General features: G+C 41.0%; 1 protein-coding gene across 2 annotated transcripts in view; it reads right to left on the bottom strand.

Moving 5' to 3' along the window:
* The window catches only part of LOC136841677 (V-type proton ATPase 116 kDa subunit a 1-like), a 163,073-nt gene that overhangs the window by 30,139 nt on the left and 108,111 nt on the right, over nucleotides 1-24,823 (bottom strand). For both annotated transcript variants that reach the window (XM_067108868.1, XM_067108867.1), the window contains exons 10-13: nucleotides 24,608-24,747; nucleotides 10,901-11,037; nucleotides 10,462-10,674; nucleotides 800-980 (exon numbers count right to left, since the gene is read on the bottom strand). In XM_067108868.1, coding sequence (XP_066964969.1) covers nucleotides 800-980; nucleotides 10,462-10,674; nucleotides 10,901-11,037; nucleotides 24,608-24,747 — 671 coding nt within the window. The remainder of the gene's footprint in view (nucleotides 1-799; nucleotides 981-10,461; nucleotides 10,675-10,900; nucleotides 11,038-24,607; nucleotides 24,748-24,823) is intronic.

The following is a 24,823-nucleotide window of genomic DNA, read 5'->3' as shown; positions in this document are numbered from 1 at the left end:
CTTACTGGCACCGAAAATTGCTGAAAAGCCCCGAAAATCGCCGAATTTCAGTTATCAGCGATATTCACTTACCATCACGCCATCAGAAAGGAAACCCTGCTGATAGCCAGGGACTGCCTATTTATATTTTTTAATATTACTTAGATTTTTAATAATTATCTAATCATTTATAAACATGTATAATTCATTCTGGGGTCTTCTTGGATCTACTGTGACACACACTAGTGTTTAGGTATTAGTCTAGTACTGGCAACCATGACCTCTTGGCCTATCAAAACCTAATAATTAGGGTGTTCGACACAGGATGATTTTTGGAGAACTTTTTTTGGGGGAAAAAAGGTGACTCTTATATGAGAGGAATTTAGTTATTATATTTATAAGTGCGTCCTCGACTTATGGGGCTTTTTCAGTGCCATTAACAGCATTTTCAAGCACCATAACTTGATGTCGCATCAAGTTTCAGGGCCATAAGCGCTGTTAACGGTGCTCACGGCAAGAATAGGCAAAGTTAACAGTGCTTACAACATGTGCTGTAACTTGATGCAACATCAATGGATTCAAACGTAAGTGAGGACGCCATAAGCTCCGATAATATATGAATAACTGACTTTATATACATATATATATATATGGATTCCCCACTGTATAGTTGAGGATATATATATATATATATATGTATATATATATATATATATATATATATATATATATATATATATATATATATATATATATATATATATATATATATATATATATATATATATATTATTCAACCTCTTAATGAATATTCTCTTACCATATTGATAAAAGTTATAAGTATAGATGGTGCACAGCTGGGGGAAACGTCAATCGTACCATTTGCACCATACCACACCCACTTATGAAACACCAGAAGGACCAGATATCCAAAGAGAGAGGATAGGAATATCACCTGGGGTATGAATTCACAATATATGCTAACATGTTTGTTGAAAAACCTGAAATGGAAAATATAAAATTTTCTTTTATTATTATTATACCGTAATGTCCATGTTAAATGAAACACATTTCCACCTACTTAGTCTATAAAAATATTTTTGGTACCTTGTAATCACTCTTTATGCAATACAAACTCAACAGCCAACAGAGCAATAAAATTTTTATAAACTTCTACTGTCGAATAAGTCATCTTATATTTAAAAGAAAAAGTAGGGCATACTTATTGACAAAAGTTCTTATATACAGGCAAACGTCGCCATATTAATAGGTTTGGTTTCTCAAATAGAGCTTGTTAGGTGATTAACTGGTATTGATCCAATTATAACATTGGTTTACTGTAATATGAATATACTGGCACTCAAAATTATCAAAGAAATCATCACAAAAGAGCCCAAATTCACTAAACACCACTTGCAATAAATATGTACATACATTTGAAAAGAAACATTTAAAGTAAAGGCTATAATAATAAAACAAAAAATAGATATATATAAATACACAACAATTAACCAAACGAAAATTACAAACTCTCGTAATGAAACAGAAAAAACAGATATACACAAACAAGCACACAATAATAATATTTAAACAAAACAAAATTACAGACTCTAGTAATGACACCAAAAATTGGATATACACAAACACACACACTATACCATTTAAACCAAAGACAATTACAAGATGAAAGAGAAGCATAAAATAATTGAAAATAAAAGAACAGAAGATAAGCAAATTATATGGAATGATTGGACACTCACTGAGAGAGAGAGAGAGAGAGAGAGAGAGAGAGAGAGAGAGAGAGAGAGAGAGAGAGAGAGAGAGAGAGAGAGAGAGAGAGAGAGAGAGAGAGAATGTTGACTTGGAAGCAAACTAAAAGATTGGTTATATTTGCCTTTAAAAACCAAGTACTGTATGAATAAAAATATACCAAATTCAAAGTCATTTGTATTTTTCCCAGTATACACACCTGCGCTTTCACAGAGCTAGTACTCAGCGCCATGACATGTTGTGGCTGTCTGCTGACTTAATAAACAAGTGCCCATGGGGCATATTAACCTTTGACCTGAGATGTGGGTAGCTAGTCCATTTTGGGAAACAAGCTGTTAGTGGTCCTGCCCCCCTTCATGATTGGGATAGATCACAAACATGAGGGGCAGGAGGAGGGTAAAACTTACCCTATGAAAGTGTAGGTTTGTATCCTATGAAAAATACATATTACTTTGAATTTGGTATTTGTTCCAATGGAAATACCAACTTACGCTTTCATAGATGGAAACTCACCAGTAGGTGGGAGGACCGATCTATCAGGAGTGGTAGATGAACATGCCCTGGACTTCCAGTGATGCCATACCCACTCTCAAAGCTAACCACATATCTTAGGCCAACAATGAAGGAAAACCAAAGAAGGAAAAAAGTCATCCTGTAATCACCACACCTTCTTGGGGGGACAGACTGTACTGTTGGCGGACCCCACTGTATATGGGGTTTAGCAACTGTCCACCAGCTGCTGGGCTGCCACCACTGGCCCCAGGTGAAAAGTGTCCAAGGACTTGTGGGCCAAGTCTCGCAGATAGAATGTGAATGTTGACTGTCTCTTGCATGTTTCCCCTTCAGGACCCACTTTACAGATTGGTTCTTGTTGTGCAGCACCAACAGGCCTTTGCCCCTGATGATGTAGGCCTTGATCCTGGCTTGGCACAGTACTCCCACTTGTTTTTTTGAAGTATGCCCTGACTATTATTTCATGTAAACAGGAGATGGTATTCTTGGAGATCTCTCTTTTCAGGTACTGTCTCAAGGCCTGACAGGGCTTAGAGCCTCATAGAACCATCTCATCCTTATCTCACCCTATAAAGTCTTTAAATGAAAGAATGGAGGAACACTTGAACCTTTGGTCTGGAACAGCAGGGTTCTGGGATCTGGCTACAAAGTTAGGACATATTCTAATGAGACAGAGGAACAACCTTGTGTGTGTGAGACTGTACAATAGGGCATGTAATTCTCCCACCCTTTTCACCGATGCTAAGGCATGTAAGAAGATGGTCTTCAATGTTAGATCCCTATCTGTCACCTTCTTGAGGGGTTCGAACGGGGCTTTTCTCCGGAAGGCTAGTACCTTAGTCTCATCCAACTCGGGTGGCCTCAAGTCTTGCAGAAGGCATCTATTCTTGTTGTGCTTGATGATGGGAGACAGCTTCCAGGCATCAAGTCTAGCCATCTAGGCCTGAACACTGGCTAGGGCTGCTCTATACCCTTTCACTACTGGGACAGAAAGGATCTTCTCCTCCGAAAGGTACAGTAGGAAGTCCGCCACTCTCTTACAGAGGTCTTGAGTGGATGATAACCCCTTTCAGAGCACCAATTGCAAAAGACCATCCATTTTCCCTGGTAGACACCCAGAGATGAGGGTTGTAACATAACAGCTATTGCTTAAGCTGACAGTTCTGAAAAGTCTCTCTGTTGCATAAGTTGCTGGACAATCTCCAGCTGTGAAGCTGGAGGGTGCCCACTGTTTGATGGTACCTCCCATTGTGTTCCTGAACCAGAAGTTTGGGGGCTTCAGGGATCTGCCTTGGGACATCTATTAGGAGGTGGAGTAGAGATCTGCGTACCGCTCCACCTGCAGCCAGAGGGATGCCACTAAAGTCATTCTCAGCCCATGGGAGACGAAGAACCTGTTGATGACCTTCCTCAACTGACTGAATGGAGGAAAAGCATAAACATCCATGTTGTCCCATGGTTGTTGGAAGGCATCCTGTAGCACTACTTTTCCCTGGCAGAGACACCCAAAGATGAGGTTTGTAACGTAACATATCAGCTACTGCTTTAACTGACCATTCTGAAGTCTCTCTGTTGCATATTGCTGAACAGCCTCCAGCTGTGAAGCCGGAGGGAGCCCACCGCTTGATGATGGTACCTCCTGTTGTGTTCCTGGACCAGAAGGTTGGGGGCTTCAGGGATCTGCCTTGGGACATCTATCATTAAGTGGAACAGATTCATGTACCACTGTGCCTGCAGCTACAGGGATGCCACTAATGTCATTCTCCGCCCCTGGGAGTCGAAGAACCTATGATGAACTTCCTCAACTGGCTGAATGGAGGAAAAGCATAAACATCCACATTATCCCATGGTTGTTGGAAGGCATCCTGTAGCACTACTTTCTGATCAGGGACTGCAGAACAGTACAGGGAAGTTTGGCATTTCTTGCTGTGGCAAACAGGTTGATTATCGGACCCTGCCACAACTCTCAGAATGAAATCAAACACTCTTTGGTGCAGGGACCACTTGGTACCTACTACCTAACTCACATTCCTCAGCTGGTCGGCAATATCGTCTTCTTTCCCAGGATGTACCTGGCGGATGGGTCCAGGCTCTGCGCCTCTGTCTACTTGTGCACCTGTACTGCCAGGTTGTTAGTTCTGGGGAACAATCACCATGGTGTTGTCATTCATGATGACCACTGACTTCTCCAACTTCTGCTGGAAGTGTTGGAGTGCCATCCACATGGCCCTCACCTCTAGCAAGTTGATGTGGCCCTTCTCCTCCATGGCTCCCCATATCCCTGAAATGCACTCTACTTCCAAGTGTATGCTCCATCCCATTTGGATGTGTCAGAAGATACCAACTTCTTGGGTGGGAGACGGTAAGTAGCACCCCCTGAAGGTAGTTCTTGGTGTCTCACCACCACTGCAGGTCTTCTAATACTCTGTTCATCACCTGTACCATGAAGGACGGTGGCTACTGCTCTTTCCTCCAGGATGTTTTCAGCTGCCACTGTAGGGAATGGAATGGAGTATAAAATTTAGGCCAAAGGTCAAGCACTGGGACCTATGTGGTCATTCAGTGCTGAAAGGGAAATTGAGGGTAGAAAGGTTTGAAAGGTGTAAAAGGAGTAAAACCTCGCAGCTGCACTATGAAACAATTATTAGGAGAGGGTGGATAGCAAGAAGGAAGTAGGAGAATATGAACAGAGGCACAGTAAAAGGAATGAAAGGGGTTGCAGCAAGGGGCCGAAGGGGCGCTACAAAGAACCTAAGTAATGCCTTCAGTGCACCACGTGAGATGCAACTGACGGCACTACCCCCTACAGGGGCACTGGAGGGACCTGATGAAACTCCCCTCCCTGGAAACTAAATTCTTTATGGAGGCAGAGGTGCCCTATTATGATCTGCCACGGCTTTGCTGTCTGAAGGTTGACAACAGGAAAAGCTCAGACTCTTTCATGAAGTTCTCGACCCTGTGGTCTGCTGGGAAAGCTCTGCCCACTTTGTGTCGCTTCTCATCCCCAGGTACTTGGTCTGCTTTGGGGAGAGTTCTCAGTTGACTAAATTTACCTCTATTCCCAGGTCCTTGCAAAGAGACAGGGCCTGGTCCCTGTAAAGTTCTGCCTCGATGGCTGAGGAAGCTAGGATCAGCCAATCATTCAGGTATCTCCGCAGCCATATGCCCATGGTGTGTACCTAGACTGATACCAACTGGAACACCCTGGTGAAGACTTGTGGAGTTGTTGCCAGTCTGAAGCAAAGGGCCTTGAATTGGCAAACTCCACCTTGAGAGATGAACCTGAGGAACTTCCTGGGCGTCTCATGGATGGGGATGTGGAGACAGGCATCCTGCAGGTCCATGGATACCATGTAGTCTCTGTCTCTGATGGAGGCCAGGATGGACTGCGGAGTCTCCACGGAGAAAGGCATCTGCTGGAGGTAGAGGATGAGGGCGGAAAGGTCTATTACCACAAGCCCCGCCCTCCCATACCTTCTCCAGGAAAAGGCGGCTGTAGAAACCCGGGGAGTAGTCATTCATGTCCTCCACTGCTCTCTTCTTGAGCAACATCTCCACCTATAGCTGCAATTCCTTCCCTTTGGCTGAGTTATTCCTATACGAGGGGAAGGGGATCAGGGTCCTGTACAACATAGGGCAATTTGTATCTCTGTCTGAGAACCTGCACTGTCCACCCCTCCAACCTGTACTGCTGCCAGGTGTTCCATTTGACTGCTGGGCATCCCCTCAGGGAGGGCAGGAGAGCTGTTGGTGTCTCACCTGGATTTCCCCCCCCTCATCTTCCTGGCTCATTTCTACTGCAGGAGTGTGATAACTGGGAGCTTCGAAAGGGTTGGTTGCCGATTGGGTCCCTGTTCTGTGTCCTGGTCTGATTCTGATGTCAGAACCCACTCTGTGGAGGAGGCTGGTGAGAGGCAGCAGAGGACCTGTGCTGAAGGGGGAGCCTGCTTGATGCCCCTCAAGGGGGAGGAGTTTGCTTTGAGGACGAGGCCTGCGAGAACAGGAAGTCTTGCAAGTCTTCCCTCTTGATGTTGTTAGCCTGAAGTATCAAGTTCAGGGGATAGTAGAAAGAAGAGTCGAGAAGCGAGCTGTTATGGAGAGTAAGCCAACTTTCCAGGGAGATATGTTTTTGTACCAGCAAAAGGAAGGCTTCCCTCTGCTTGAGGATGATGTTGGCTCACAGGTGACCCACCTGCTGGACTGCATATGAGAAGGCTCTGCCCACAAGTCCCAGGAATTTCATGATACCAGGCCACTTTCCTGGAGGGATGGCTGCTTTTAACTCCTTATTCAATGGCCCCTGACACCTGTCCAGCCAGGAGACAGAGCATAAGGACCTAACAAGCGTCACTTCAAAAGCACCTAACTAGGTGCTGCTATGCCAGATGCCCTCTTGTTTAAATTTCTCAAGCAGGGTGTTGTCCTCTAATCTGTGAATGTTAGGGTCCATGTTCCATTTAGGTACCTTTGAAGACGGGAAAATTGAAGCTACATTTATTATTATTGGGAAGTGGCTGCTGGTAAATCTATCATTTATCACTCTCCAATTGAAATCAATAAGGCAGTCATCACTGCATATAGATAAATCGCTTGTGGATAATGTGCCTGCTTGAACATGAAAATGTCTAGACCCCCCCGTTTTCACTTTCTATGATGGAACACAAGCAATGTCCTCTGACTGGTAATGTCACCCCAAAGGGGGTTTCTACTATCCTATCTCCCAGAATAACAATATGTCATCGTAGCTGTTCAATAAGGGATTTAAATTCATCAATATGGATGACTTCACTAGGTGGTAGATAGAAATGGCATACTGTATATTTTATTTGTAAATGGATCTCCAAACCTATTACTTGCTAAGTAGACTGGATACTAACAGGATATTGTGGGTTGTCATTACAAATATATAAAACTACAACCCCATGACTTCCTTTACCGACACTTCTATACTTACGAATTTTCAACTTACGGACTTTCAGACATCCGAACAGACGGTTACAAGTTAAAATTGTGCTCAGAGCACTCCCTTTTGCCACCATTAAGTTCAAATTTTGTTCTGGGTGCCTATTCTGCTAATAAGAATTTTGCGAAGAACAGAAGAACACAAGGAAAAACCTCCTGTTCCTTTAACCCCTTCCCTGATTACTGAGTATTCTCTTGATCAACTACCATCTATTCCTCTCACAATCATGAGAATATTCGTTCATATTTGTACAATAGTTTTACTTATTTCTATCTTCCTGATTTAACTCGGTATGTGATGAATCCCCATTTCCTGTATTTAGTATGTATTCTTTTAAATCACGCAGTATTATAAGGGATTACTACACTTTGGATACCATTCAGGTAAAAAGAAGAAAATAAAATTTAGATTCAAGCAACATTCAAAATTTAGTATTTTTTTCCTCTCTCTCTCTCTCTCTGAATTAAAAAAATGAAAATGAATAGCAATCTTGTAAAATGTTTTTACTTCAATAAAACATAACCACTGGATCAATTTCAACTGAACTTGGCACGGCTTTTTATATAAGTGATAATTATGGGTATCATGAACTAGTTATGAAAATTAATTTTATACAAAATTACTTAATTAATAATAATAATAATAATAATAATAATAATAATAATAATAATAATAATAATAATAATAATAATACTTTCTTCAAGTAACTACCAGGTACATATAAGAGGTTAACAGATTATTGATTATTATTACTTCTTTCATGATTATCATTACAAGGAATTTTCATAACTAATTCAAGATACCCATAATATTATCACATATAAAAAATCTCTGTGCCAAGTTTGGTTGAAGTTGATCCAGTGGTTATATTTTATTAAAGTAAAAAAAATGTTTTTAAATGCTCTCAATTTTTATTTTTATTTAATGAGAGAGAGAGAGAGAGAGAGAGAGAGAGAGAGAGAGAGAGAGAGAGAGAGAGAGAGAGAGAGAGAGAGAGAGAGAGAGAGATTATTTCTTAAATGGATAAAAAAAATGGGTCACTGTGATTGTGAGCTATGCATAGGGTTATTCATTAAGACAGTTGTGGGTTATAACCTCCATTTTTGTCAATAGATGGCAGTGTGCATTGTTTACTTTATGAACTTCCAATGTCAGATGCTGCTTCTGTGAAATTCTCTCCAAATTCATAATTTCAAAGCATGGAAAAAAATACTATATTATGAATGTCGATTGAATCTAAATTTTATTTTCTTCTTTTTACCTTAATAGCATCCCAAGTCATTCCTTATAATACTGCATGATTTAAAAAAATACATACTAAATAAAGAAAATGGGAATTCATCATAGACCAAGTTAAATCAGGAGGATACATATAAGCAGAACTATTTTACAAGTATCAACAATTATTCTTGTAATTGTGAGAAGAATACACGGTAATTAATCACGAGAATACTAGAGATAATCAGAGAAGGGGTTAAAGGAACAGGTTATTCTTCCTCATGTTCTTCTGTTCTTTGCAAAAATTCTTACAAGCAGAATAAACACCCAGAGCAAAATTTGAATGCAAACATCAATAAACACTATGCACTACATATTAAAAACCAACTTAAGAACAAATGAAAATATGAACGACCTCCGTTTGTAAGGAAGGTAGTGTCTGTATTTATGTTATTTTGAAACTCCATGGGGGTATGCAGGGGCAAGGGGCTATCCTCAGCCAAAGCTGTAAAACATACCTGGTCAATAGACCCAGTACATGAAGAGTGAATAGAATAGTATAGAATATAGGATTTACGCCCAAGGCCAAGTGCTGGGACCTATGAGGTCATTCAGCGCTGAAAGGGAAATTGAGAGTAAAAAGGTTTGAAAAGTGTAACAGGAGGAAAACCTCGCAGTTGCACCATGACTCAATTATTAGGAGGGGGTGGAAAGCAAGATGGAAGAAAGAGGCAAGGGTGGAAAGTAAGATGGAAGAAAGATATGAATGGAGGTACAGTAAAAGGCATGAGAGGGGTTGCAGCTAGGGACCAAAGGGATGCTGCAAAGAACCTTAAGTAATGCCTACAGTGCACCGCACGAGGTGCAATGATGGCATTAGCCCCCTCTGGGGCAGGGGAGAGTGAAGAGGAAGTACAGATCCATTCCAGTGTGAGCCTGAGGCTGCAAAGGGGGGATGAGCAGAGGAAGTGATCTGTAAGTGGGCATACACAGAGGCAACAGCCCTGCCAGAAGTATGATGATCATGCTTCAGTGATTTGGCTCTTCTGTTCACCTGCAACACAGAAATTTGTGTGACAGAAGTCCTCCAGTACTTCTTGTGAGGGGCCTTAGACTTCCCTTCTTTCTTCTTCCTCCTAACAGGAGAAAGTGAATCCAAGGATGAGGAGGAAAAGATGATCTCAAAATAGAGGACGATAACGAGAAATGATGAAGAAAATTTCTTTTCCTTTCTCTGAAACAGCTACTGGAAGAACTACTGAAACTTGAGGATTTCCTTCCTTGCAGAAGACAGAGAAGTTATGGCTTGTAAGACGAGAACTGCTGTATTACATAATCCTTCATACCTTCTTGAGATGAAAAGAAAAGGGTTTGTTGCTTCTGGGTTGGAAGAAAGGGCTGGATGAGTCCAGCAGCATCAAAAGCCAGCTAACACTCCTTTCTCTCTTACCAAATTGCCAAAACTACTTCTCAAAGGAAAGAGGATCAAGCACAAATATAACAAAAGAAAGATGTACAATATTTAAAAGAAATAAAAAAAATAGCTTTAGTTATGTGGGTCTATTGATAAGGGGATATAAAGCACCCAGATGGATGCCAAGTCCATTGTGCTAGCTTTGGTCATGTTTCTTCCCCATAGTGAAAGGAAAACAAGACTAAGTGACACAAAATTCTAGAAAAAGGACACCATAAAAAAAATCCAAGGCAAATACAAAGAAACAAGTTACCTAGCTATTCAACTAGTCCAAAGACCAACCACGGAAGCATGTCCGCACTGTACGACAGCCAAAGAAAATGTGGCTAGTGCTGGTTGTGGGTGAGGGAAATTCTCCCACGCATTGCTCCTTTACCATCAGTAAACTACATTGTTACCAAGTTGAATGACCATCCTAGCTCAAGTTGTAGGAAATCTCCTATTATAAAAGATGATGGTTTGTACTTCCATAGGAACAAATGGCAGAACTTTTATCTTGAAATCAACAAAATTACCACAAGGAAAAAACCAGGATCATACATACTTGTAATTTGAAACACTAAGAATGACACCAAACATCATATGGATAATGCCAAAAATGATGGAGATCTTCATCTTGTATGAATTGTAGTAATTGATCTTGTTAGTTGAAATCTGCCACATTGGATCCAATCCAAATGGGTATGGGTACTGATCATACATGTCAGGATCGCCTGGATCTAAGGTGAGCTCTTTGTTACTTGTCAGTGTACTCTCACTGAAAAAAAAAATAGTAGTAGTGAACTCTTACTTGAAAAAAATAAAAGTATATTAATAAGTCACTTTGTTAGCATTTTGTTTGTCAGACAAACAATGCTATTTTACATCTACTTCAACTGGACTGACTTTTTACATTACGTTAATCTTAATTTAAAAATTCAATAGCCTTGAATTGTACAATATAACAAAGTTGAATACACTTCACAAAATAATAAAATACGTACTTATATCTTCCATGCCATGAGGAGCCAAAGATGTTGAGTGCTTTGGAAAATACATCATTATAGACCAACCCAGTATACATGGAGAAAGCACCCATCAAAAGAATTATATAACGTCCACCAAAGAAAATATTCCAAATCTGAAAGAGGCAAAATAAATTTAAAGATACATACATATAAAAGAAAATGTCACTTTCTTATTAACCCTTAAACGCCTACTGGACGTATCATACGTCGACTAAAATTGTCTGTTGGGTGCCAAGTGGACATACCGTACGTCGACTACAAACAATTTCAACCTTCGGTCAACTTTGACTCGACCGAAATGGTCGAAAAACGCAATTGTAAGCTAAAACTCTTACATTCTAGTAATATTCAATCATGTACCTTCATTTTGCAACAAATTGGAAGTCTCTAGCACAATATTTCGATTTAAGGTGAATTTTTGAAAAAAAAAAAAAATTTTTTTCTTACGCCCTTATGTATGTAACTCGGCCGAAAAATTTCAGAAATTCTTTTGTTTAGAAAGAAAGGCATTTTGTCGTAATTTTGCACTGTTCTATATTAGCCGTTACATAAAGTTTTATATATGAAAATGTGCAAATAATTTCATGTACAATACAACAGAAAATAACTCATGGTTGTAGCTTTTATCAGTTTTGAAATATTTTCATATAAATCACGATAACTGCCAAAATTTCAAGCTTCGGTCAACTTTGACTCGACCGAAATGGTCAAAAAAAGGATTTTGACAAAGGAAAAATCTATTTCTGGAGAGGGGCCCGTGTCACCCGGTGAAATAGTCCATTCAGCACTTATTTCTAGGTAATTCCGTTGCTAGATACCAGAGAAAGCTAAATGAAATGCTGGAGTTACTACCCCAGAGCGGGCCCCACTAGATGGAGTCGTGTATGGAAAAGGTGAACTACAAAAACACGGAACCTTATCCTATAGAGATTCCCAATGTCAAAAGTCCCAACGAGAGAGGTGCCGATACAAGCCCATGCACTACTCATGGACTGTATACAAGGCAACACTAGCCGCATTCCATGTTAGCACCCACCTCACTAGAATGAAGTTTATCAAGGGAGGGAGAGAATGAAAAACAGGGTGGGTCACCAGGTGACACGGGCCCCTCTCCAGAAATAGATTTTTCCTTTGTCAAAATCCTTTTTCTGGATCGGGTCCCGTGTCACCCGGTGAAATAATAACAGAGAAATAAACATCATTCTTATGCTATTAAAGACTTAAATAGAAACGTTGAAAACTAGGAGAATTCTACCCTGAACATTAGTAAGGTCCTCTAAGTTCATGTAATGAAAATAATGTAAGTGGTCACCGTCTAAGATCATGAGCTTAGAATAGCACCTGAATAGGCTTGTATTAAGAAAATACTTCCTGCCTAATAGCAGACCCAATGACAGTGCCCCCTTTTTTTAAAGGAGAGGACCTGACAAAATTGCGAGGTCCTGTCTAAAAAAAAGCCTGCAAGGAGAAAACTGGACACAGAAACAGACCTTGTAAAAGGGAGTACTTTCTAAGGTGACCACCAAAAATGAGGACCTTCAATTGTAGATAGAAAGTTAGGGTGAGGAATTCACAACACTACCCCTGATGAGGGGAAACCAAACTGATTGGTTCCGCCAGACAGGGCAGACAGTACAGGAAAACTAACACTAGAAGCTAAGCTGATTAAAAATTTTTGGGACTTCCTTAACAAGGAAAGGTAAGAACAAGATGATTGTTGGTTACCGGCTAACTCCGATACATTACTCAAAGACCAGGAAACCGAATGTGGACGGAGTACTGTTCTTAGACGAACACAGACCTTAGGGATGAAAGTTAAGGGCCTGTGAGTCTGGTTCCAACAAAACACTTTCCTTGAGGCCAATGCGGCCGCATCAGTACTGTAGCTTCGAAAACTATGTGAAGAGTGCTAGTTGCTTAACTGCAGGACCATACTGCAGTAGAGTAAGATCCCTTAACTGATTTCAGGAAAACAGTAATAACAGGACCAATATCAGTTTCCTCCTAAACTGTAAGATTCACAAAGACCACAAAGCCAGGACATCAGAGTTTGAGGGGGCTGACGCAGGCTGAGTTTATACCAGACGGGACAGCTTGATAGTTTGTGGTTGAATTGGGTTGCAAACAGAACTACTTCCAGGCCCAGGAAAAGGTCACAAGACTACCTGAATGACGCTCCGTCTAAGGACTATTCCGACACCAGGGGGGAGGCCCTGGATAGGGAAAAAGCAGTGACCTTTTGGACCCCTACGAGAAGGGTGGTAGACAGAGGCACCTGCGTCTGTTGGTTATGGAGAAGAATGAACCATAACCTGAACGAAGCAATTCAAGTCCAAAACCACTTGTTTACGCAGCGCACTATTGCTGTTTTGTTCAGAACCAGCCTAAAAGGAAACCTCTTGGGGGGAAGAAGTTTCCCAAGGACAGGAAGACTGTCACCGCCCTCCAAAGCGTTGATATGGAACTGCCGAACGCGTGACCGACTAAGTACCATGTACTTCATTGGGCCAAAAATATCCACCTCACCCACCCAGAGAGGTGACGGTGTGGAATACTGAGGCCGGAGGGGAAAGCTGGAGAGGAACTGACTTCGGTAAGCACTTGATAGTTGTGCAAGGCCGAGGCCACTATTCAAGCAGGAGGAATCAGGAGACACGTCCCTGACTCCACCATACCCCGTCATAAACTCCAGCTTTGACTTCAGAAGGAGAACCGTCACTGAAGCAAACTGGAGAAAACCCAGGACCTTTTCTTGGGCACGGGAGAGGTATGCTTGAGATGATGAAATGATAGGACGTCCTTGCTATCTCTTTCCACTTCCACTGGATTCATAACTACGGAAGGCTACCCTCCTGAATCAGGTGGGATTCCTTCCTGGTTACTTAGAAGCCCAAAGACTCTAGAAACCGATTATAAAGACTGGCGCCCTCAGGCAATTCCCGACGCTGGGTGCCCAAATGAGCCAGCAACTAGATATGCAGCTAGCATAGCCTCCTAATACCGGAGCTGTTGAACTACGGTATTGTTCAAACTGGCAAAGACTCTGGAGCCGCGTTGAGGAGGGCATGAACCTGAAGGGGTACGCCTGCTCCCCGAGTCTGAATCCCAAGAAGGGATAGGACCTTTCTGCAACCAAGATGTGAAAGGAAGCGTCGGAAAGGTCTATAGAGGTGGTTACGGCTCCACGGCGCAGTAGGATCCGAACCCACAAGACTGTAAGCAACCGAGACTTGCCGCATGAATAAGGAAAACAAACGGGACACGCCCGGAAAAATTTTCCAGTGGAAGGGAACTTCCTTGGCAGACTGAAAAAGCCTGACAGGCCATTCACAAAGACCCCCAGAACTCTGGTCGGAGGCTGATTGAACCTGATTGGGGAAACAACAGTCCAGCTCCACCCCAGGCCCTGGTAACTATACTCTGGGCCCAGGAACTGAAGTTCCAGTGGCCCCGAAAATGGTACAGCCTCCCACCCATATGAGAAATACTACAGGGAGGAGGCTTGATTGCCTCCCGTGAAGTGAATGCCTTCCCAATTTCTCGGAGAGGAGTAGGATGCTTCCCAATCTATTTCTGGAGAGGGGGCCGTGTCACCCGGTGAAATAGTCCATTCAGCACTTATTTCTAGGTAATTCCATTGCTAAATACCAGAGAAAGCTAAATGAAATGCTGGAGTTACTACCCCCAGAGCGAGCTCCACTAGATGGAGTCGTGTATGGAAAAGGGTGAACTACAAAAACACGGAACCTTATCCTATAGAGATTCCCAATGTCAAAAGTCCCAACGAGAGGTGCCGATACAAGCCCATGCACTACTCGCGGACTGTATACAAGGCAACACTAGCGCATTCCATGTTAGCACCCACCTCACTAGAATGAAGTTTATCAAGGGAGGAGAGAATGAAAAACAGGGTGGGTCACCCGGTGACACGGGCCCCTCTCCAGAAATAGATTTTTCCTTTGTCAAAATCCTTTTTCAGGATCGGGGTCCCGTGTCACCAGATGAAATATAACAGAGAAATAAACATCATTCTTATGCTATTAAAGACTTAAATAGAAACGTTGAAAACTAGGAGAATTCTACCCTGAACATTAGTAAGGTCCCCTAAGTTTATGTAATGAAAATAATGTAGACGGTGACCACTTACATTATTTTCATTACATGAACTTAGAGGACCTTACTAATGTTCAGGGTAGAATTCTCCTAGTTTTCAACGTTTCTATTTAAGTCTTTAATAGCATAAGAATGATGTTTATTTCTCTGTTATTATTTCACTGGGTGACACGGACCCATCCAGAAAAAGGATTTTGACAAAGGAAAAATCTATTTCTGGAGAGGGGCCCGTGTCACCCGGTGACCCACCCTGTTTTTTCATTCTCTCCTCTCCCTGATAAACTCATTCTAGTGAGGTGGGTGCTAACATGGAATGCGACTAGTGTTGCCTTGTATACAGTCAGCGTAGTGCATGGGCTTGTATCGGCACCTCTCTCGTTGGGACTTTTGACATTGGGGAATTTACTAGGATAAGGTTCGTGTTTTTGTAGTTCACCTTTTCCATACACGACTCCATCTAGTGGAGCTCGCTCTGGGGGTAGTAACTCCAGCATTTCATTTAGCTTTCTCTGGTATCTAGCAACGGAATTACCTAGAAATAAGTGCTGAATGGACTATTTCACCGGGTGACACGGGACCCCGATCCAGAAAAAGGTTCAACTAGTAATATTCAATCATTTACCTTCATTTTGCAACCAATTGGAAGTCTCTAGCACAATATTTCGATTTATGGTGAATTTTTGAAAAAAATTTTTCCTTACGTCCGCGCAAGAAATTCTTTCGTCACGTTGTCGTAATGTTTGCACTGTTTTATATTAGTTGTTACATAAAGTTTTATATATGGAAATGTGAGCAATTTCATGTAGAATACAACATAAAATAACTCATGGTTGTAGCTTTTATCAGTTTTGAAATATTTTCATATAAATCATGATAACTGCCAAAATTTCAAGCTTCGGTCAACTTTAACTCGACCGAAATGGTAAAAAAACGCAATTATAAGCTAAAACTCTTACATTCTAGTAATATTCAATCATGTACCTTCATTTTGCAACAAACTGGAATTTCTGAAAAAAAAAAAAAAATTTGTCCTTACGTCTGCACGCAGTAACTCGGCCGAACATCTCAGAAATTCTTTCGTCATGTTGTTGTAATGTTTGCATCGTTTTACATTAGTCGTTACATAAACTTTTATATATGAAAATGTGCGCAATTTCATGTACAATACAACAAAAGATAGCTCATGGTTGTAGCTTTTATCAGTTTTGAAATATTTTCACATAAATCACGATAACTGCCAAAATTTCAACCTTCGGTCAACTTTAACTCGACCGAAAATGGTAAAAACGCAATTGTAAGCTAAAACTCTTACATTCTAGTAATATTCAATCGTTTAACTTCATTTTGCAATAAATTGGAAGTCTCTAGCACAATATTTCGATTTATGGTGAATTTTTGAAAAAACATTTTCCTTACGTCTGCTTGCGTAACTTCGACCGAACATCTCAGAAATTCTTTCGTCTCGTTGTCATAATATTTGCACCGTTTTATATTAGTCGTTACATAAAGTTTTATATATGACAATGTGCGCAATTTCATGCACAATACAACAGAAAATAACTCATGGTTGTAGCTTTTATCAGTTTTGAAATATTTTCATATAAATCACGATAAATAGAAAAATTCGACTTTCGGTCAACTTTAACTCGACGAAATAGTCGAAACTGCAATTGTAAGCTAAAACACTTACAGTCTAGTAATATTCAATCAATTAGCTTCATTTTTCAACAAACGGGAAGTCTCTAGCACAATATTTCGATTTATGGTGAATTTAAAAAAAAAAACATTTTTTTACATCCGCTCGTTACAAATTCATGCATCATTTTGTGATAATATTTTCTCTATGTTGCTTTGATCGTTTAACAATTTGTTATATACCAAAGTCATCGCAATTTAGTGTAAAATACAACTAAAAAAAATTAACTTATTAGCTTTAACCGTTGTGCTTACAGCGCGATTTGTATACAATTATATAAGTGTTTTTTTTTTTCGCTGTCATATATTCCAATATTTATATACGATAATGATATTTTTTTTTCATTTCTGATGGTTGCATACTAAACTTCAGGCAATGACAAAAAAAAGGAGCCAAAAATGAACTCTTAATCTTAAAAACTAAGCGTGCTGTGACTTTTTGAAAAAAACTTTTTTTTCGCTTCGGCGCTGACTCACCGAACGCCGCCGGCATACGGGGATGTTTTTGTAAATAGAGGCTCGGCGTTTAAGGGTTAATCATATGAAGTCCAAAGAATGCATAAAAATTCCTACAGATCTCTGCTCATCACGTCTTCTGTAACATGCTATCAACAGTCAAAGTTCTTTACAGAGTCACTTAGTCTCCAGCTGTATTGCTCTGTCTCTTACTTTCACAACCTTCCCTCACTCGGAGCATTAAGTTCCTTCTGTCCCTTCTACCACCAACAGTGCTGCCTTAAGCCAGGCAATTTTTGTCCATTCCTTTAAGTCAATTCCCACCTGTTTGTCGAACTTCTTAGACTTGTTTTCAATTTCGTAATCCTTTAAGAATTAACCATTTAGTACACCCCTGTGAGAGCAAACAGGTGCCCCGAGAGATCTAAACCTATTTTATTTATAAATGCTACTACTACATTTCCCTTGCTTCCTTCTGGCTGCAAACAATTATTATCAATTAGTTTAACAAGAACATAAGAATCACATTTGCAGACCTCACAGGTTTTACCCAAGGATTTGTTCTTAAATGAGCTGACAATTGGTGTATGGTAAAGTTAAAGAATGTGGAAAGCTAAGTAGGAACAGGCCATAATTAACAGATGAAAAGCAAAAGACAGAAAACAAATGTTGCTGGAATAGAAGGCGCACTGTAGGAGGTACCCGCTTACGGAGAAAGTAAAAGGTAGATTTGGACAGTCTGGTCTTCGCTTACAGAGATCAGTCTGGTCTCCATACTGTCCAAATCTATCTTTTACTTTCTCCTATTGTTAATCCCCATAAAGAAATTTCACACTTTGGTCCAACGGGTCAGTCAAGTAAGACCCTCTTTTATTGCAGTATTGTTGAATGTAATAGTCATTTCAACTGCACTGAGTTTCTTGTTTGTCTTTTTCATTTATCTTTTAATTTTCTTTTCTTGTTGGGGCAAGTAAAAAATTAACTGTCCAAAAATCATTTGTCTATCTTACACCATTGTCTCAAGTAGGTTTATAGCTCTCCTCATCTTCACCTCTCAATGATTTACAAGGGATGGGTGCACAGTATTTGTTACAGAATGCCGATACGCTAGTAGTGTAGGCGTATTCATCACAAGTAAATGCTTTAGCCAGAAAAACCATACCTTAGTGAACAACTTCTGAGATGATAGCGGTGCAAATGCCTTGCCAAGGTGGGAAGGGATTGTCATCTTTGTGACTAGGAGACAGTTACATTCCTGTTCTCAAGTATTACATCTCAGGGGGCAACTTCTGTAGGTGATGGAGGGACAGGTGAGCATATCAACCTTAGTGTTTACTGTTGGTTGTAATTTTGACATATTCAGAACTTCTCAGTGTTGTAGCCAATCGTGGGTAGGGGCAGCATCTAAGATTTCAAATGATTTTAATTGTATGGGGCAGTGTAAGCTGTTATGGTATTTTTTTTTTCTGAAGTGCTTAAATAGTGTGCCTTCCTATAGCTGGCAAGAAAGATCTTTGGAGAGAAGGATGGTCATCATACCAATGTACTAATGGGGTATCTATTTTGGCATTTGAATCAATACTGTATCTGACTTTGAGTCTCTCTTCCAATATTCAGGAGGGTGGCTGAGTTCCTTTATTAGGTCTGATGTTTTGCAGTTTTCATAACAGATGATGAGGATGAATCTGAGACTGTCGGAGATGGCAATGACAATGTCATTTATTATTTTTTCCTAGGGCTTCACTGTGATCGTAATACTGGTGCAAGCAGCCCTTATGTAACAGATATGTTACTTAATGCCACTGTTTCTTGTGGTGATAGGTTCTTGGTGCCACTTGTTTAGTCTATTTGATGCATTTTGGAAATCTCAGTCTGTGAGACCATTGTAGACAAGAACCTGGGTTACCCTTGTCAATACTGCTCTGTTTCCTCTCACAAGTAGCAGTGCGAGAAGGCTCTCCCTAAGTGTTCATGACATTCTCTTATAGATAACTGGACACTCACATGGTCTGTTTAGTGTAGACTGTTGTGGAGTATCCTTCTTGGGTCTGGGTTACTTTAACATGAAGGAGTACTCCTCAGTGCTCCTCTCACAGGTAAAGTGGACTGGAGAAGACACTAATGACTGTCAGATGAACTCAAGATAATCTTCGGATTCCACCCTGGTGAAGTGCTGTCAGTGTACTGGTAGGTAGAGAGGTTGCTACCTGGTTGAAGACTTTCCCCTATGATGCTCATATAGAAATTAATGAATAGGACTTCTAAAGAGGACCACCACTGTGAATAGCAACATTCCTGAAGAACCCCTCATTCCTTACTGGAAGGCTGTACAAAGAAAGCTCCCTTCACAACCCACATGGGCCACTTCTACCATCCTCATGCAGTAAAAAAAACCTGTGTATCCTTCCCCCTGTATATCACTGTAAACTGAAGATTAGTGGTATAAACTACTCAAAACATTCTTTTAAAATACATGAACTTTGAACTATTAGCTTCTATTTGAGCCAAGATGATAAGAAAATCATAAGGCAAACAGAAACAACAAATCTTGATGCAAATGAAATGGCAATTACTTTCAACATTACTGATCAAGTCACAGTAATTATATTTTTGACAGCTTTATCAGCATCGACATTTTCTTCAAAACCTACATGTGCAGGGAACTGGCTTCTTATACATGTGTTAAACACAAGGATTTTTGGACATACTAATTTTGAAAGGCTTCTATAGCACTTCTAATCACTGAACACTACAAAATTCTGTGGTGGATTGTTTCAAATGCAGATAGCTCTGCTGTCAAAATAGATCCATTATTGTGTAAGGAAATATGGCTTGTTTCATTATAAGATACTGTAGATAATCATAACCTATAGGAAGATTGCAAAACATAGACCTTTATGTTTCGTAAGTTACTGTACATCGTGTACAAGAGCAAGATAACAGATTTTGCCCTAAAGGACAGTTTCAAATGAACTGGCCACAACAAAAGCCTTTCATTACCAAGAAAGATCAAGCAGCCCACTGACTGGTCCTGATTACCACTGATAGCAATGGCCCAGATTAAGCACAACCATACCAAAGCATGGTGATGGAGAGAGTACAAAAAAATAAAAATAAAAATAAAGTGTTTGACCACAGAAATACATACATAAGAGGACTGCTGGACACAAGTGGTTTGTGGATGTCATTGAGAGAAACTTGTTTGAATGCACAGTAAAAGCCAAACAACCTCAGATCAAAATTCCTCACTCTCGGTGGACAATGCACATTTGTGAAACAAACTCAGAATGGCACAACTCGAGAAGCCACATGCTGAAAAAGGGAATGATCAAGTATGCCTCAAACTAACTAAGGTCCCGCAAAGTGCCTTCAACAAATCAGTGAGGTAATCAGGAATCTGAACAGAAACCAGTTCTATGACAAAACATGAAAAACTAAATCTGTCACAAGAACAGGTGGTGCACAAACCAACTAGCTGAAAACCCTGGGTGAAGACTTGTGGTGCCATCACTGCCAAAGCAAAGGGCCTTGAACTAGTAACTATTACCTGGGAGACAAACCTTAGGTACTTCCTGGACATCTTGTGGATGGGGATGTGCAGATAAGCATCCTGCAGTCTGTGGACACCATATAATCATTCTCCCTGATGGATGCCAAGACAGACTGCAGTGTCTCCTCGAAGAGGGACATCTGCTAGGGGCAGAGATTTGGGGTGGACAAGTCTATGACTGATCACCAACCTTCTGATACCTCCTCCAATAGGGAAAAGGTGACTGTAGAAACCTGGTGAGTGGTTTTCCACGATCTACACAGCTGCCACATTAAGCATGAGAATTGGGGAGGAGGGGAGTGGAACATGAAGAGAGTCTGGCCTGAGATGTGCTGCAGAAATGGTCAGACTGGCTCCACTAGCTGGGGCTTTGGTGTCATTGAAGGACAGTCTGTACCCCTGCCTTGGAGCACACACTGTCCATTCCTCCACTCCGTTAGAAAAAGGGGGGGTGACACCAACCCCTCCTAGTGCTTGGGTGCTAAGTGGAGCAGGTTGCGATGAGGTCTCTCAGCTTCCAGCATGTCATGCCGCTCTGATTGATGCAACTCCACCTCCATTTGGAGTGGTGGGCAGTGGAGCAGGGGGGGACTCTGTACTTCCAGTCTCAGGAAGCACTTCGTACCCTGTCTGATCTGCTCGAAGAGCGGGTTGGGGATGTCCTGCGGCTGGAACTCCTAGTGCAGCTGCTGCTATGCCACTGACAGCAGGGCAACAGGGCATGACTGTTGGTTCTTGAGCCGCATCACTTCATCGAGACATATGAAACCCTTGATGTCTGGTCTTGGAGAGGAATGGGAAAAATGCATCAATGCACAGGCAGTCCCCGGTTATTGGCAGGGGTTCGGTTCTGAGGGTGTGATGATAATTGAAAATCGCTGCTAACCAAAAATCGGCGATTTTTGGCACTTTCTCAGTGAGTTTCAGGCTTATCAGCACTGTTTTTGGTTATCGGTGCCTATGTTAGGTATGTATCGGCACCAATACCCAATTATCGGTGCCGATAAGAGGAAATTGGCAATTTTCGTCACTAGACAAGCCCCGTAAAACTGGATCGCCATTAACCAGGGACTGCCTGTATTGGGACTTCACCCTTGGAGTTGCTGTGCTGCTCCTCTCTCAACAGCTGCAGCAGAGGGGATCACAGTGCTACTCCTCAATGTTCTGTCAAGAGAATGGAGGGTGCCATGGCAATTGTCTTGACTGCCACATCCGATGCTTCCCCTTTCACGAGTACCAATTTAGAGAGGGGCACAGAGAAACCTTCTTTGTCCAGATGCAAAGAGAGGAGATGCTGGAGCTTCCCATTGTTTGGAACACCTATGCCTCAGCTCTGGCCGCATACCTGTAGGAAGAAATGGGGCAGGGAGACACGCAACATTGAAGACTCCCCAATTATGTGGCCTTGCAAATACTTGTGTCTTTCAGACCCAAAAAGATCAACAGTATTAATCAATATGAGGAAAACAGCACGGCTGCTAACAAATATGCAGCTGCTGTTCCGTTTTTGACAAACCCCCCAACACAAAGAATTTAATATTTCTTGTAGGAAAATCCCTGATCTATTACCTCTAAAAGTTTGTCATTAACCTATGAGTTTGATGACTCTAAGCACAAAAATTATTTACACATGCCTAAGAAAAATCTAGCTGGATTTCTTCATAGTATTCATTAACCCTTTACACAGGGGTATCTATACATGTCAAGGAAAAACCTAGCCAAATTTCCTCAAGGTTACCTCACTGAACAGTGGATTCCATATTCCCTACACAAAGGTATTCACACATGGAAAATTAAGTGATGGTGTCTACACCAAAACATTTATACATGTCAAAGAAAATTTTAGACAAATTTCCTTAAGAACTGATCACTAAGTGATGGATCTTTATACAGTGTACTTCCGAACCCCAACATGAATAAGGCAAAATTTTAAGGCAAAAACACTTCTCTAAGAGGGAGGGCTCTGACTCCTGCAACTCCCTGACCTCGTTCCAATGTATGCTTCCTCCATGCCGATCAGTTTTACTTTGCAGTGTGTCCCCAACACCCACTGGTCTAGTCAGTTCTCTCCTCCTGGAGGAGGGAGGGATCCCTCTATTGATGTTGCTCCTGTAAGTTGTTATCCACTGCAGAGGAGTAACCCTCCGAAATAGAGAAAGAAGAGGGAGGGTTAAAACTCCAGGTGGCATCAAGATCGAAACCAAATCTCATACTGCTCTCCTTCCACTAGCAAGGGAGCTCTCTCTCTCTCTCTCTCTCTCTCTCTCTCTCTCTCTCATCAAAGCAGGGGGATTGGGGGGGAGGGATCACCCACAGGATACTCACATGGGTTGCCATACTGGAATCTCGAACCTTTATGAAGGATGGCTAGCTTCCCTATGTCATTGTATCTTCTCCATCTGGCTGGCATAGGTGATGAATGAGGGAACACTAGATGGTATGGATAAGGACTAAGTGCTGGTTCCTTAAAAGCAGTGCCCTTCTAAAGTCGTCTCTTCTTGCAGCGAGACCACTGGGGTGAGCTACCCCACACATCATTTATCACTCATGGCCTCCCTTGTGCACTCTTGTCCCCAACACGAAAAACACACAATGCCGGTCTACTTCAAATGGGGACAAATTTTCTGCAAGGCCTGCCCTTTCCCACACAACATCAGAGCTTGGATTTTGTATCCTCCATCGTAGCCATAGGAAACACACAGACAGGAGCAATGGAGAATGCATGAGGGGATCACCACATGGCTGGGCAACACAAAGAAAAAGCATAGAAATGCTTCCTTTCCATACTTGAAACCAATTCTACACAGCAAGACACTAAGGCACAGAGCTCTTGGAGGAGGAAATGGCAGTGTAAGAAAAGAAAGGGCATGAACATGCGACCCACACAAAAGCAAATCTCAACTTCGTGAGACGAAAATTAACACACAACTGCTCACCAAGATGTCTGAGAATAAAATGGGTGAGCTAACCCAGCTCAGGTCACAGATGACTCATATGTCTACCTGATAGGCATTTGTTTTATATTTAAGTCAGTATACAGCTGCAGTGTGCTTTATGCTGAGTAGTCCATCTTTAAAAGCGTAGGTTCGTATTCCTATTGGAGCAACTACTTTGTCATGAAGCTTCAAGACCAAATTCATATTCTTTACATCCATATGCAAGATCAAGATGAGTATCCTTGTAGAAATAAAAAACTTTTCATAATAATTTTCCTCTATAAATACTATAGTACTGTAATTATACAAGTTCATAAAAAGAAAATTCAGTATGTTACTTATAAAATATAAATAATAATTTATATGGGTTGTTGTGATACTACTGTCATTCCATCTTTTTCACTACCGTGAACCTTTCCATGCCCCCGGAACCCAATTCAGGTAAAAACTGCCACTTGATAAATTTCTCACTTACTGTACTTGAGCCTCTCAGAATGCAAATTCTTTACAAAGACTACGGCTAAAAGCAAAGGGTTTGAGAGCTTTTAAGGCTTATCTGGTTGAAGGGCACAAAGTAATTCATGTTTGATGAGATTTTCACGCTACTGTACTTACATTACAAACTCCTTAATATTCACATTTTACAATGTCACTGACTGAAATACCCCTCCAATCATACAATTTTACAAATAGAGAAAGCAGCATGTCAGGTCACTTGAAAAAGTTCAAGAAAATAAATATCATCAAAGAACCCAGTTATATGATGGTCGAGGTGCCCTTATACTAAAGCTAGACGGGCATTACCATGCTAATTTCACAACTATACAGTAAACAAGCATATATTTGAATACCTTTCATTCCATAAGACAACTGGTCAGTTGTCAAAACATAACTGTTTATACAAATCCAGTACAATTACAGGAAACATCTTACCTCATTGTCAGTCTTCTTAGCAGATAATGGTTTCTCTCGCCAAACCATCCATGCACCAAAGAGGGCCATGATCATGCCATGTCCTAAGTCTCCAAACATAATAGCAAACAAAAACGGGAAAGTAATAATAGTGTAAGGAGCTGAAAAGAAAATGAAAATGCAAATAAGTTCCTGTTTTACAACACACTTAAATTTCTCATTTTACTGCAATATTAA

Source organism: Macrobrachium rosenbergii, chromosome 9 (assembly GCF_040412425.1).
Source record: "Macrobrachium rosenbergii isolate ZJJX-2024 chromosome 9, ASM4041242v1, whole genome shotgun sequence".
Lineage (NCBI taxonomy): Eukaryota > Metazoa > Arthropoda > Malacostraca > Decapoda > Palaemonidae > Macrobrachium > Macrobrachium rosenbergii.
Note: the sequence above shows the minus strand (reverse complement) of the source record. Positions and strands in the feature narration are given on the sequence as shown.